Source organism: Pteropus medius, unplaced genomic scaffold, assembly GCF_902729225.1.
Source record: "Pteropus medius unplaced genomic scaffold, Ma_sr-lr_union100, whole genome shotgun sequence".
Classification (NCBI taxonomy): Eukaryota; Metazoa; Chordata; class Mammalia; order Chiroptera; family Pteropodidae; genus Pteropus; species Pteropus medius.
In genome coordinates this window covers 34,519,237-34,533,034 of record NW_024349800.1, presented here as the reverse complement: position 1 = coordinate 34,533,034, position 13,798 = coordinate 34,519,237, and the positions used below count along the sequence as shown (strand labels likewise).

At 35.9% G+C, this 13,798-nt stretch overlaps 1 protein-coding gene across 2 annotated transcripts in view; it reads left to right on the top strand.

The window, feature by feature from the left end:
• Positions 1-12,934, top strand: part of PPP1R21 (protein phosphatase 1 regulatory subunit 21) — a 51,919-nt gene extending 38,985 nt beyond the window's left edge. For both annotated transcript variants that reach the window (XM_039887198.1, XM_039887199.1), the window contains 6 exons: positions 2,417-2,659; positions 5,524-5,556; positions 6,728-6,844; positions 8,969-9,067; positions 10,097-10,225; positions 12,300-12,934. In XM_039887198.1, the coding sequence (XP_039743132.1) occupies positions 2,417-2,659; positions 5,524-5,556; positions 6,728-6,844; positions 8,969-9,067; positions 10,097-10,225; positions 12,300-12,329 (651 nt within the window). In that variant the 3' untranslated portion in view covers positions 12,330-12,934. The remainder of the gene's footprint in view (positions 1-2,416; positions 2,660-5,523; positions 5,557-6,727; positions 6,845-8,968; positions 9,068-10,096; positions 10,226-12,299) is intronic.
• Positions 12,935-13,798: the final 864 nt, after the last annotated feature.

The window sequence follows — 13,798 nt, the reverse complement described above, 5'->3', positions numbered from 1 at the left end:
GCACAAATGTTAAATCCCCTGGAAAAGGTTTTTAATATACGTAGAGTGATTTAAAAGGCTATATAAGTAAACATGTAAAGTTAGTTGTTTAACGCACCATAAGCACTATAAGCATAATTCATTTGAAAAACATTTGTTGGTACTCTAAATAAGTCCTCTTGAGTCAGTTGGTGTTATAATTGCCAGTAAAGTAATATCAACACACATGGGCCACAATGATTAATTCTTTCTTTAGGTACTGGATTTAAATGTCTGAAATAATAAGGCAAAAGCGGGGAGGGGTTAGAGACTCAATGAGTTATTTTAGTTCTTAATGAAACATTAAAGAATAAAAATTGAAAACAATATTCAGTTAGTTGAATTTGGGGGCAGATGGAGGTAAGAGGTACTGTCTTTTTCATAAGTTGGTACAGCTTTACACCAGTTTAGTTTTTGTTAGAGGTTTATTCACTTTAACACTGGCTTGCTTTTAGTTTTGGAAATGTTTATTTTAAAGAGAACAGAAATTCATCTCAGACAATATTTTGTCTATGTTGACCTTGTTTTCATTGGATACATATCACTTATCTTTTCAACATTAGTGTGCTATGATGTAGGAATTAAAAAATTTATTCACAGGATAATTCCTGAAAAACAAAATTCCTGAGACAGACAATAAAATGTGGAATACTTAAAGCAGTTATTTTGGAATTTCTTCTTATTTTATGTGAGAAAAACAAGGCTCAAAGAAATAAAGCAACTTTTACCCAAAGTAGCTAGCGACAGAATTGTCTGACTTCAAAGCTATTGCTTTTCCTACTCTGCCATTGCAGGCTAGTCTGATAAGCACTCTAGGTCTCACTTCCTTCTTCTCTAAAGTGAGGATATTGTCTCCCTTTCACGGTCTTGTAAGGATGAATTGAGCCAATGGGAGGCGGTGTGATAGTGAAAAGAATCAGATATGTGAGCCAGACAGATGGGGTCTCAAACCCTGGCTCTGTCATTTGCTAGCTTAGCAGATGGTTGAGCTGCTGGGAGCTTTGGTTCTCCTCTGAGAGATGAGAGCTGTAGGACTTTTAGGAAGTCTTGGTGGAATAACAGGAGGAAAGTATTGTGAACAGTGCCTGGTATTTACTTAGTTATTGCTCAACCATGATAGTTGATAAAGCATTTAGAATTTACTATAAAATTTTATTTTTATGTAATTTTCAAGCTTTTTTTTTGGCCCTGAGAATTAGTTTTTTAACTTCTTACTGAAGTATAACATACTTAAAAGTCTACAGATCATTAATATATATCCCAACGAATTTTCACAAGTAAACACACTAATATAACCAGCACCTAGATAAAGTTTTTAAAAATTTTTTTATTTCTTTATGTCAGTTATACCTTTAAAAAATTACTAGGACCCCAGAAGCCTTCCTCATGCCCTTTTCCCATTACTATTCTCCTCTCTCCCAAAGATTACCATTATCTTGCACTCTAATATCATAAATTAGTTTCGTTGCCTGATGTGAACTTTTTATAAAATGAGATTATGCAGTATATACTCTTTCAGGTTTGGCTTCTTTCATTCAACATTATATTTGTAATATTCATCATTTGTGAATATTGTAGTTGTAATCTGTCTGTTTTCACTGCTGTTCAGTATCATGTGAATATACATAATTTATCCATCCTCACTGCTTATGAGTATTTGGGTAGTTTTAAGTGTTTGGCTATCATAATGCTTCTATGAACATTCTTATACATATTTTTTGGTAAACATGCATGCATTTCTATTGGGTATATACCTAGAAGGGGAATTGCTAGGTCACAGGGCATGATATGTTCAGTTTGAAAAGATCCTGCCCAACAGTTTTTCAATGTTTGTCCCAAATTTCACTCCTCTCAGCACTATACATAGTTAAAATTGTTCCACAAACACGCCCACATTTATATTTTCTATCTTTTCAATTTTAGTCATTTGGGTGGTTTTAAGTTGCTTCTTCATGATAAATAGTGACATTGAGTACTTTCTTTTTTATGTTTATAGTCTTGTTCAAGTGCCTATTCAAGCCTTTTTAGTTTTTTGTTTATCGTTTTTTTCTATTGGGTTGTCTGTCTTGTTCTATTGATATATAAAAGTGCTTTATATGTTCTGGATATTAGTCCTCTATTAGATACATGCTTCTTCTGTTTTGTGGCTTTCCTTATTACTCTCTTTATGATGCCTTTTGATGCATAGAGATTTTTGATTTTACTATATAGTTCAGTTTCTTAATTTATGATAGTACTTTTTGTTTCCTGTTGAATAAATCTTTCCCTATACCAGGGTCAAGCCTTTTGTTTTCACCTCTGTGAGGTAGTTTTGATTTATATTTATAAAGTATTTTTTTGGCCACTAAGTTTTATCTGCATTATCCTCTGAGGTGCAGAACTCTCTGTTGCTTTCAAGGTTCAGCAGAGTTTGGAGAAGATCTCTAAACTGGAGCAGGAAAAAGAACATTGGATGTTGGAAGCACAATTAGCCAAAATCAAGCTGGAGAAAGAAAACCAGCGAATTGCAGATAAACTGAAGAGTACAAGTAGTGGACAGGTGGTTGGGCTGGCCCAGGAAAATGCGTCTGTGGTGAATGCTGCGGGCCAGGAAGAAGCCTCAGCTAAAGCTGTGCAGGAGCCAGTTCACAGCACCAATCTGGTAAGTGCCATCTTTTTTTTAATGTTAATCGGTAAGGAGCTAACATAGTGTTCAATGTTAACCATTAAATTATACATCAATTTATAACAGGAATAGTCCACGTGTTCTAGAAGAAGCAGGGTGCCTCCTTCGAAAAGCATCTCCATTAAATTCCCTTTGATTTTGCATGAGACTTCCCCACAGTGAGGGCTATATTCCTAGAAAAGATATAATAAGTCAAATTTAAGATGATTCTGTTTCTCCATAGACACATTATTATGTTTCTGACCGAGGGCTAAATGCCTAGATCTTTATTGAAATGACCACAAGTATAATTTTAAACCAATTATATAATATATTCTTAGATTCTGTAAGCTTTACGACATACATTTAATACTGAGACTCATCCGGCTAATTATATTTCATAAAGTGGTATACTGACAGGTTATCTTGCAACGTTATGTTTCTTACCTTATATTTAATTGCAGTGATTTAGAAAGTGAAGAAACATCTCTATTGGACTTAAAGAATTCAAAGTTACTTTGAGAGAAGTTTAGTAATTATAATATTCTGCCCACTTTTAAAAAAAATTAGAAAATCTAAGGGGGGATAAAACCCCTCGTGATTAGAAGGGTCTCATTAGATGTATTTTTACAAGCATTTCTCAAGGAGTTTGAGAGCCATGGCACTTCTGATAGGCCTTGTTCCAAGGTGTGTGACTGTACCCCTGCAGCTCACCGATGCTATTGAAGAAGTCATGGTCCTCTTCAGAATTACCTTGCATCTGATTCAGAGCATACCTGAAGGTAAAATATGCAAACCAGCTTTTACTTTCAAAATGTATACAGACCTCACCTTAGCAGTATCAGAAACTTGGATTATTGTTAATTTTCCTAGGTGTGATAATGGTATTACGATTATTTAGGAGAATATATTAATTAGGGAAGATAAATGCCAAAGTGCTTAGGGTAAGGTATTATAAAGTCTGCAGTTTACTTTCAGGTTGTTCAGAATGAATTTACACACACAGATAAATAAGGCAAATGTTAGCAAAATGTTAATTATTGAATGTAGATGATTGATTTACAGATGCTTTTTATACTTTTCCCCCAAACTTTCTATATGTTTGAGAAGTTTCATAATAAAATATTAAGGGAGAAAAAAATTAAAACATTTTTAAAAGCAAAAAACATAAACCAGACTTCTCACAGTTTTGACTGAATGGACACCATGCTCACAGGGTGATCCTATAGTGAACCCAGTATAGAATGATGTAGAATCACAGCAAAAGTATCTGGAGGGCTCTCCTAAATAATCATTACGTTGGGGAGGCTATCACAGAAAAGATAACATGAGTGGGTTTAGAAAATGAGCAGGACTCCCTGGCAGGAGAAAAGTATTCCAGGATGAGAGAAGGGTCTCTCCATGGATTTCTCCTTGCTTTTGCCCAAGAATGGTAGATTCTTGGCGAAATGACCTGGAGACTTTAGAGATAAAAAGAGATGGCGTTTTCTGCTTTCCTTGATGTTTCCACTTTTCAGCATTTTTTTTATCACCTCTCATTTAAGGTACAATTGAGATGCCACATTTGCAACCTTTTTCCATGAAACCCCAGTTTTGGCTATTATTTTTAGATGGTCAGGATTAGAGTCTCCAAAATATGGTCAGCCTCCTTTCATTTTTCATGATCTAGTCTGTATAATGGAATTTATTCCCCTCCCTTAGTTGTTCTCAATCTAATGGAATCAGAGCTTAGATAGACATCTATATAGAGAAACTGTGTGTTTTTCCACATTCTCAAACCATAGCTAGAGAGTGAGAGGGTAAGGGTGGGGAGGCAGAATAGATGCCAATTGTAGTCATATCTGGATGTATAAAACTAAATGATTGGCGTGTTACTGTAAACAGTTTTTAACTGAAAGAGAAAGACTAATTGCTACTCCTGCCTCTGTGAGTAGAAAATTATGGCTCTTCTATATATATATATATATTTTTATATATATATATATAAAAATATCTATATATATATATATATATATATATATATATATATAAAAAAGCCTTACAAAAGACTCTTTTATAGCTAGGTGGGCATAACATTCATTAACACACATTCAGTTGATAATACTCCTCACTGTTCAGAGGTAATACTCTTGAAGATATTATTTAGAATCTGTGAAAACTGTTTACTGAGTGTCATCTTTGATTAACAAAATCCATTGAAATTGAGTTTTCAATAGTTTTTTTCAGTTATTGTGCCCAAGCACATGCCCTTCCACCTTGAACAATATCCTGAATTCAGTAATCATGGCTATTTGTTTTTTAAATCTTAATCCACAAAAGCAAGCTTTAAAAACCTGGCAGCACTTTAATGTGTCTAAAATTACATTTTCATTAATTTAAATCTGAAATTAATACTGATATCACAATAACCTTGTATCAAGAATGTGTTTCTTCTTTCTCTTTTTGAATTTTCAGCCAGAGTGTTCATTTGTTTTCCATTTGGAATGTTCTGTTATTATGGTCACCTGTACATATCCCTTTTTGGCTACTGCTTTAGAAGTAGGCATGGAAATGAAGTCATAAGTTTTTCTCTCTCTTCCAAATTTGTTGGTTATGGTGCAAATGGCTAACAGTATCTTGATAGAGGAAATAGTGGTGATCATTATTTATTATTGCCTCATGGCAGAAAGAGCAAATGCTGTTAACCTATCTTCAGGGACTGCTTCTTTGTAGTAAAGGACAGTCTGGGGGTGATGTAGTACTTCAGGCCCAGTGAGCTTCAAAACCGTATGAACTAAGAAGAGAAGATATTACAAATGTTTAAACTATTGCATTTGAAATGTAAACAGTCTGTTCTAAAGAATTTTTTCTCTATGTTCTAGATTGGGATTTTAACCAGGACATCTGACAATGAGGTAATGTGTACTTAGCATCATGTTGTCTGTTAGTAAATATCTGGCCGCATGTTATTGACAAAGTCCTACAAAAGTCAACTTTGTCTAATTGTGTTTCCTGACGACCATTCTAGCAAGTGTGGAACCAGTGTTTTCCCCCTCCATCAGTGGATCCATGTTGCTTTTCTCTCTGGTTCTATTTTGATTGTCACCAACAAATTATAGCCTGCTTTTGTAATTGCCTCCTTGAATGACTTGACTTGGAAGTTTGATAAAGTGTGGCTTGAGCTCCTTTGTAAGTTGACATATTGTGTGAGGCCGAGAGCTTTTAGCCCTCCCAGTGGGCAGGCTGGGAAAGCAGGGCTTCTCAGGGTCAACAATCTGTTTGCTAGTTATTTCCAGCCCTCGAGTGAACAAACCCAGGTCAGATTTGGCTTGTCACATAGGTTTGCCCAATTGAGTTTTGAAATATTATAAGATGTAACTTTCAAATAACCATTGAAAGAACACTGAAGTCATGTAGCTAACCACTCAGTATGGCAAACTGGTAAATACAGTTAAAATAGGTTGGTAAATTCTTTGATTTCTTTTATTGGCCTTATTCTTTAGGTAATTTGAACTTCTGCGTATCTTTTTTAACTAAATTCAATACTGTGTCATTGCTAGAGTAACTAGAAGAAATACTAATCTGGGACAAGTTTGATAAACTATTATAGAAATAGTTTAATTGGTTAGTATGTTTAAGAGCATTAAAGCTGTCTTAAGATAATTGGAGAAAAGAATGTTTGGATTTTAAGGGTTCCAATAAAGGGTCGTTTTTTCTCTGCCGTCTTCTAATTAGAGGAGGATATTCAGAAGTCAGACAGATGGAGATTTTGGAAGTCAGGTTTGTGGCTATTTAAAAAAAGCCTGTGCCCCCACGGCTTCCTGATGCTTCACTTCTGCTCTCTATTCTCTTGAAGCCACAGCTTCCTTCTGAGATAGACAGGGTGCTGAAAAAAGAAATTTGGAATATTTATGTACCTGCCCTCTCTGGTTTTTTCAAAGGGTAGGAAAACTATGATTTCCTATCACATTTCAAATGAAAATGTACAAAATATTGTTCCTTTTTTTCCCTAAAGTTATGCTAACCTTTTTTTCTAGAACTGCTTCATCTCACTGGCACTTATTTATTTATGTATGCTTTCTTTAGGTTCCAGATGTGGAATCTCGTGAAGACTTAATTAAAAATCACTACATGGCAAGGATAGTGGAACTGACGTCTCAACTGCAGCTGGCTGACAGTAAGTCAGTGCATTTTTATGCTGAGGTGAGTGGAGAGTCAATTAGATTTGGTGTTTTTTTTCTAACCCTTTTAGGAATTAGGTCACTGTCCTCATCTCTTGCTGTTCACTAGGAGAGAGAAATCCGTGTTTATTCGTATGGTGGGAGTTCATTTTGATTGGTTTATATACCAAGAAATCTTTATTTCAGTAATATAGGACTGCATTGTCATTTCTAAGATACTGAAAGATAATTGAGACATATGTAGCCTTTCTTATGGTCATATAACATATGTATTGAAACATTATTATTACAGATTACTTGTTTTAGAGAGTTATAAGCAGGTAACATTCATAGATCAAAGAATTTTTATGGGAAGCTAAAAAGCAAAATATGCCTGGTTCTTTTTTATTTATACTTTACCATTTCTAAATGACAATTTGTGGAAATGAGCTCCTATAAACGATAAAAATCTTTTTCAACCTTGAAAATATATAAAATCTTTTTGTTACATTTTCTTCTTTGCTCATTAAATAATTCATTTTAAGAGAATTAGAAAAACACTATGCAAGATAATACAATTCATTGATTAGAAGGGGAGAAAATAAAGGATGAAAGTACAGATATCAAAGAGTAAGAAACTAATGGTAAGATAGAATGGATGTTGCTCAACATATAAGAATACCTGGTAAGGTCTCTGATTTGAAACTTTATATTAAAAGGTCAGTTATAGATGTCAGACAGAAAATTATAAAGCTTTAATTGTTAAAGAAGTTGGAAAAAAAAGATAAATACCCTTTATTAGGACCTGACTTTGTGATATTCTCCTTTAACTGCAGAGATGGAGAAGTTGATAGGAGGCCAATTGCTAGAAGTGGAGAGGGGTTTTGCTTCTTTTTTCCTAAAAATGATGTGCCTAGCTCAATGTTGTTCACAAGTAATCGTTAACATACCTGTTTGATGAGTGGATCAATAGTGACAGCTTGTTGGGCTGTGGAAAATAGGGAGAACAGCAGACTGGATGACTTAACATGGAACTGCTAGATTACTTATCATGTTAGCCATAGGACGAAGCACAAAATCCTGTCCTTATTTAGATCTCTAACTACCTTCTGAGTTAGTGTCCCAGACTTAATTGTCATCTTCATGAAGACCAGTGCCTTGCAAAACTCTCTCCCTCTTTTTTAGGTTTAATGCTGAGCATACAGTTGTTTGATTAATAGAGGAAAGTTGATTTGGTTGGCTGAACTTTTCTGAAATGAGTGGGGAATTTTTGAGGCTGTTTTAATTCCAGGAGACTTGCTTATCTTAGTAAATGTCTTCAGCATAATGTAATACAAAAATTTTTAAATTGTCCTAGTTTTCCCTCATGTGTAAACAGGAAGTGGTGACCCCCTTTATGACTTTACTGGAATGGTTAGTCTGAGAGTCTGATGTGGACACAGCATTCAAATGTCTCAACAGATCCTCCTTGTCAGTCTCATGGCCTTATCAGAAAGTTTAGTGATCCTTTTAATGGCACACCCTCTTTGAACAAGAATGTGGAATAGATTTTTTCCTTCTTCTGTCTCTGGAAAGCCTAGGTTTGGTAGCACCCTCCCAAAAGGAGTTGAGATCTTTAGAGTCTTGCACTCACTTTTTTTTTCCATGTGGCTTAGAGCATAATCTATAAAGTAGGGCTGTAAAGCTTTTGTTGTTCCTATAAAGTAGTCTTTAATAATAGACTTAAAACACAAGAAAAATATCTTAGAATTCATGTTATGTGGTCTGACGCCACTGATAACATTTGAAATAACCACTTCTCTTTTTGTCTAGTGTGAGTATAAATAAATCCTAGGTAAATGCAAAAACTTGTAATGTTTTTTCGTAATCACTGGTCATTGACTAGAGCATGGAAAAAAACATCAATGAGCTTGGGATTTTAGAATTTTTTCCTTATTAAAACTATGAGAGTGGGGACCACATCATTCTTACGTGCACATCAGTATGTGGAACAGGGCCTATAGGTGTTTAGCAGATATTTGTGGAAGAAAGGAAGTGGAGTGGGGAGGGAGGGATTGAGGGAAGAAGGGCTTTGGCTTTGGGGATTGTTTTCTGTTAACTTTCCCTGAAGTAAATTTGCTTTTGGGAAATTCTCCCTGGGATAATAGAATGCATTCTGACTTAACAGTGCCGAGCACTCTCTAAAAGACTGGCCTTGGCTGAAAAGTCTAAAGAGACACTGGCAGAAGAGATGAAAGTGGCCAGTCAGAACATCAGCAGACTTCAGGTAAGTTCACAAGTGTTATCTAAGCAGTTTTCATACTTCACTGAAAGTTCTTGGGCAGTGAGGTCAGCATTTTCTTTCTAAAACAGTGGCATTCGACCTTTGGACATATTTTTTCTAACCCCTTTATTTCTAACTAACTCATTTTAAAGTAACATCTTACTTATGTCAGGCAAAAAGTGGTTGTATTGTTTGTTTCTCTGACTTGATTTTAATTTAAAATAGTATTGTAGTCAGTATTTCTTTAAATAATGCGCATTTACCCATAGTCCTTTTTCTCTTCTCCTCCTTGTTAATCCCTGTCATTGTGGGCTGTAAGCTTCTTTTGTTCACATTACTTTTATTATGTTCATTCTCTTTACTGTTTCATAAAACTGACCTAAACCAAAAGGTAGGGCTGCAAAATATTCCTCTTTGCTCACTGCTTTGTTTTAAAGCCTTGTTTCCAGAAAACTCCTATAAACATGATACAGTCAGAAAAAATACATGAGCACAGCAACACCCACTTCCTCCTCATCTCAGATTAGTTTATTAGATTAGCTGAGAGCACTGGATTAGATTTTAAGGGGCCGAAGAGAGCCTGAGAGATGGGAAGAGAAAGGAAGGTGCTTCTTCCAAGAAGAGTCCTACCGGGAGGACTGTGGGACATCCAGGTGTGAGCTGGTGGCAATGTGCCAGAAACTGACTTCCCCACCTCATCAAATGCTCTAGAAAGCCTGAGGGGATTGAAAAATCAAGTAGCCCTCTCGTTTTTTTATGACAGTTTTATTCCTGGCATAAAAGGAAACTCGTTTTTGCAAAGAAATTCAGAACATACTTTGAAGGCTGAAAAAACTTTTACCTGTTTCTTTTATCTTTGTTCTCTTGTTATAGGTCTGTGGCTTAACCTTAATGTTATTTGATCAGATAGGTCATTTAGATAATTTGCTTTTCTAAAAAATTTTTTTATAAATTAAAAAAGCTTTAGAGTTGTATGACTAGTGGGATTTTGATGTTTTTTTTCTTTTTTTCCTCTTTTCCTTTGCCATTTAGGATGAGCTGACAACTACCAAGAGAAGTTATGAAGATCAGTTAAGTATGATGAGTGACCACCTGTGCAGCATGAATGAGACATTGTCTAAACAGAGAGAAGAGATTGATACACTAAAGATGTCCAGTAAGGTAAGGGAATGGAGGGAGGTGGTCTCTCTGCAGTATAATATTTAATATTTAATGTATTTAATGTATTTAATTGCTGTGCATTTCAGGAGCAAAAGGTTAAGGAAATTTAAAGTGTTTATAAATCTTTTTTCTTAATATCATTTGTCCTCTTATCCAAAAGTAAAATTAAGTTTCTTTGCTGAGTTATAAATTAAGAGAAGGTAGTAACCTTCTTTAGCAAATTTATTTTCATATATCTGTATAACGTAGGATTGTCTTATCCTTTTAATTCCAAACATTTCTTTTGATTTCATTTCCCATAAAGCCTCTGCTTTTCCAGGCTGGGGTTGGTAGATATTGGTACTATTTTTATGTTGAAATGCATATCCATATCTCATGTCTTTATTGTTGTAACATAATGTATATACTCCTTTACCATGAAAAGTAGGTTTCAGGAGGCCAGGGACTTGATTCCATGCATCATCTCAGATAATATTGTACCACAACCAGCTTGAATTTACTGTCTCCAGCCTGTGTTCTTTGAAATCCGCTGCTGCCCCTTGTTGATATAGCAGGCATTTATTGAGTTCCTGCTATATGCTGGCACTGGGGAGGAGAGAGAGTTGAATAAACCCTAGCTCTCTTTTAGCATCTGCTAGTGATGGTGCAGGGCAGCATTCTGCTCAGTTAGCATCTTCTTGGAAAACATACGTGAACATATTGGAATCTTGTTATATAGTTTTGTTTCTCAGTGTAGTTTCATTATATTGATTGGCCTCTGGATACTTCAGAGAGTATCTGTGATGCTTTTTTGGGACATATTGTGATGATTGTAACCAGCCAATATGGTTCTGATTATGGTTCTTCAGTTACTTGTATTTTAGGAAACTTGAGCTTGGAAGTAGCGGGTGGAGGTTGGTCCTCTTGAAGAATGCCTCCATTAACCCTTTTGGCCTCTTGATATTCCAGCTGGGCATTAGAAAGTACATACATTAGAATGAGTAGTATGAGAAAGCCTGTTTTAGCACCTAACATATGAAAGAAAGTAGCAGTGACTACAGGGAAACTTCAGCCTCAAGAGCGGCAGTGGCCATTTGGTTCTGAATTTAGAAGGGTTAATTTTGAGTACAGCAGAGCTCATTGCGCTACTTAAAAAGTTAGAGAATTTTCAAGCCCTCTCAGAACTCTTTAATCTAGTCCTTAAAATACCTGTAATTAATAAAACACTGACTTAGAGATCATTCTTCACTTTGTAGTTTATATGTTAACCTTTCTTTGATCATTCTGTCATCCCTATTGCTTTCCACCCCTCCATGTCTATTAGTAATTCAGGTCGCTATAGCATTATCTTATGGCTGAGTCGACATGGTCTCCACTGGATACCAAGTAAACATCCTGAAACCATTTGTTTGTTATTATCTTGCTCTTAATGTTTGTATTCTGCAAACATTTCCCACTTACACGAAAAGAATGTATTTGTACTAAGAGTTAAGAATAGGAATTTAATTAGAATGTTTTCCTAAAAAGTGAACTTCTCCAGAAAGAAGAAGTTATGCGAAAGTGGAAAGTCCAAATCTCCATTTGTGAGGGAATTGGGAATAAGTTAAGACATCTTCCCTCTAGCTTGTTCTCAACCAGTATCTGAGCTTCCTTCTGACAGAAAATCATTACCATTTGGTTGTTATTTGGCACATATGCAAAATTAGTACCTATTAAGGCCTTTAAAAGGTGTTTAATTAAACAACAGAGAAACAGGCTAAAAATTTCTTTTCAGTTTTATGAACCCATAGACTCCCTTGTCTTTGGAACAAAAGGAATATTTGAGTTTTGATAAATCCAAGATAGCTTTCCTTTCTTTCTTTATTGCTTGTCCTCAGCCCCCAGTGGGATAGGGTCTATGAACTTTAGAGAGTGGGGAAGAGTACAAAGTAACTAATTGCTTTGTGATTTTAGCAATGCAAGGTTGCCAACTCTTCTCTTGGAAGCTAAAGTTTTCCAAAGTGAAATGTGGCTTCGAGACAGCTTGGTCTATAAACTATGTGAGTTATTGTTCTTGAAGTTTGTGTTCTTATTGTTGATATTTTTCTTTGCACAGGGAAATTCTAAAAAGAACAAGAGTCGATAGTTTACACATAGCTGGTTGGTGACTTCTTTCCAGAGCTGCTGCTACTGCTGCAGGGCCGAGACTTGATGTTCAGCGCTGGCCGCCTTCAGGAAGCCGGAGTGTTGTTGGACCTAGTAAACTAGTCAGTGTTATAAATGGCCTTGAAATATTTAAAATATATTTGTAACCAGTTAGGCGAATAAGGCAAATACAGATTTTGATGTTGACAGTAAAATGGAAAACTATACACATACCATGGATATTGTAGGTTTCCTTATGCTGTTTTTACTGTGCACTTTTTAAGATTAGGTTTTAATTTCAGTATGTAAGAACAACAAATATTTTGTATATTTTCAAACTCTATATGGTAATCGATTTGGTATCTATGGAATAGATTTATGTTTCTGGATAAAATGCTTACATTGTCAAACTGTCATTACTTCTTACTATAATTGAAAGCCGTTTCCAGATTCTTTTTGAAGAGTTTTTCATTCTCTCTTCCTCTTTCTCTCTCTGCAAACTCCAGATCTTGTGGGTTTATTATCATTGTCTGCAGCTACTCGGTACCCTGTGTTGGGATAATAGCTTAAGGAAATTGTTGTCAATAAATTCGTACTTACATCAAACCTTCAGTCTCTCTTGAAAATTTGATAAAGAAAACTGAAACCTATTAAAGTAGGCTTTACAAAATTTACCAAATCCCAATTGATTTAGATATAATCTTTCTAATCCACCAAATTGGAATAACTTGGTTAATCCTTTATTAAGGCTTTGACTTTTGCCTTGAGAGATATTTGTAACCCTTCTACAAGTTAGGAACCTAAGCCCTTTCAGGCTCCCCTTGGTTTATTTCATAAACATTATACCATTTCAGTGCACACTTCAGGGTGTCTCTCCCAGTACCCCCCCCATTCCCGGGTCCTAAATATATTGCTCCTTTCTTCTGAGTTGCTTGTGCGGGCCCATTTCACCCCATGTCTGAGTCCCCAGGTTAGCTGAGATATTCCAGAAACCCCTTTCTCCCTACCTCCCTTCCTGCAGTTCCATCTCCCTCGGGCCTCTTCTTTAGGCAGTTGCTAATTCTCGGGCCTCTTCTTTAGGCAGTTGCTAATGATCCTCCAAAATGCTTTATTCTGGTTTGCCTGAGAGCTTACCACCAGCTTCTCTCTGAGCTCAGCACATAAGCCAACTCCTTGGTCTCTGCCCAAGTCTTCCGCTGCCCGCTACAAGAGAGACTCTGGTTGTTATGCTCAGTATTACAGTAATGAAAGTATTTGGATTCTGCCTTGGGGATCTTTGGTGAGTCAGCTCAGTCCCATCCTTCCCGGCCCTTCAAGTCCCTGGACTCTTTGTCCTTTTCGTGTTCTTTGACCTGCCCATTTCCAGTTCTCTATCAGCTGAAACAGCAGTTTCGCTGCAGCTGTACCTAGGCCCCCAAGCACTGTGAGGGAGACATCAAATAACCTTGTCGATTAGCTCCATCTTAAATT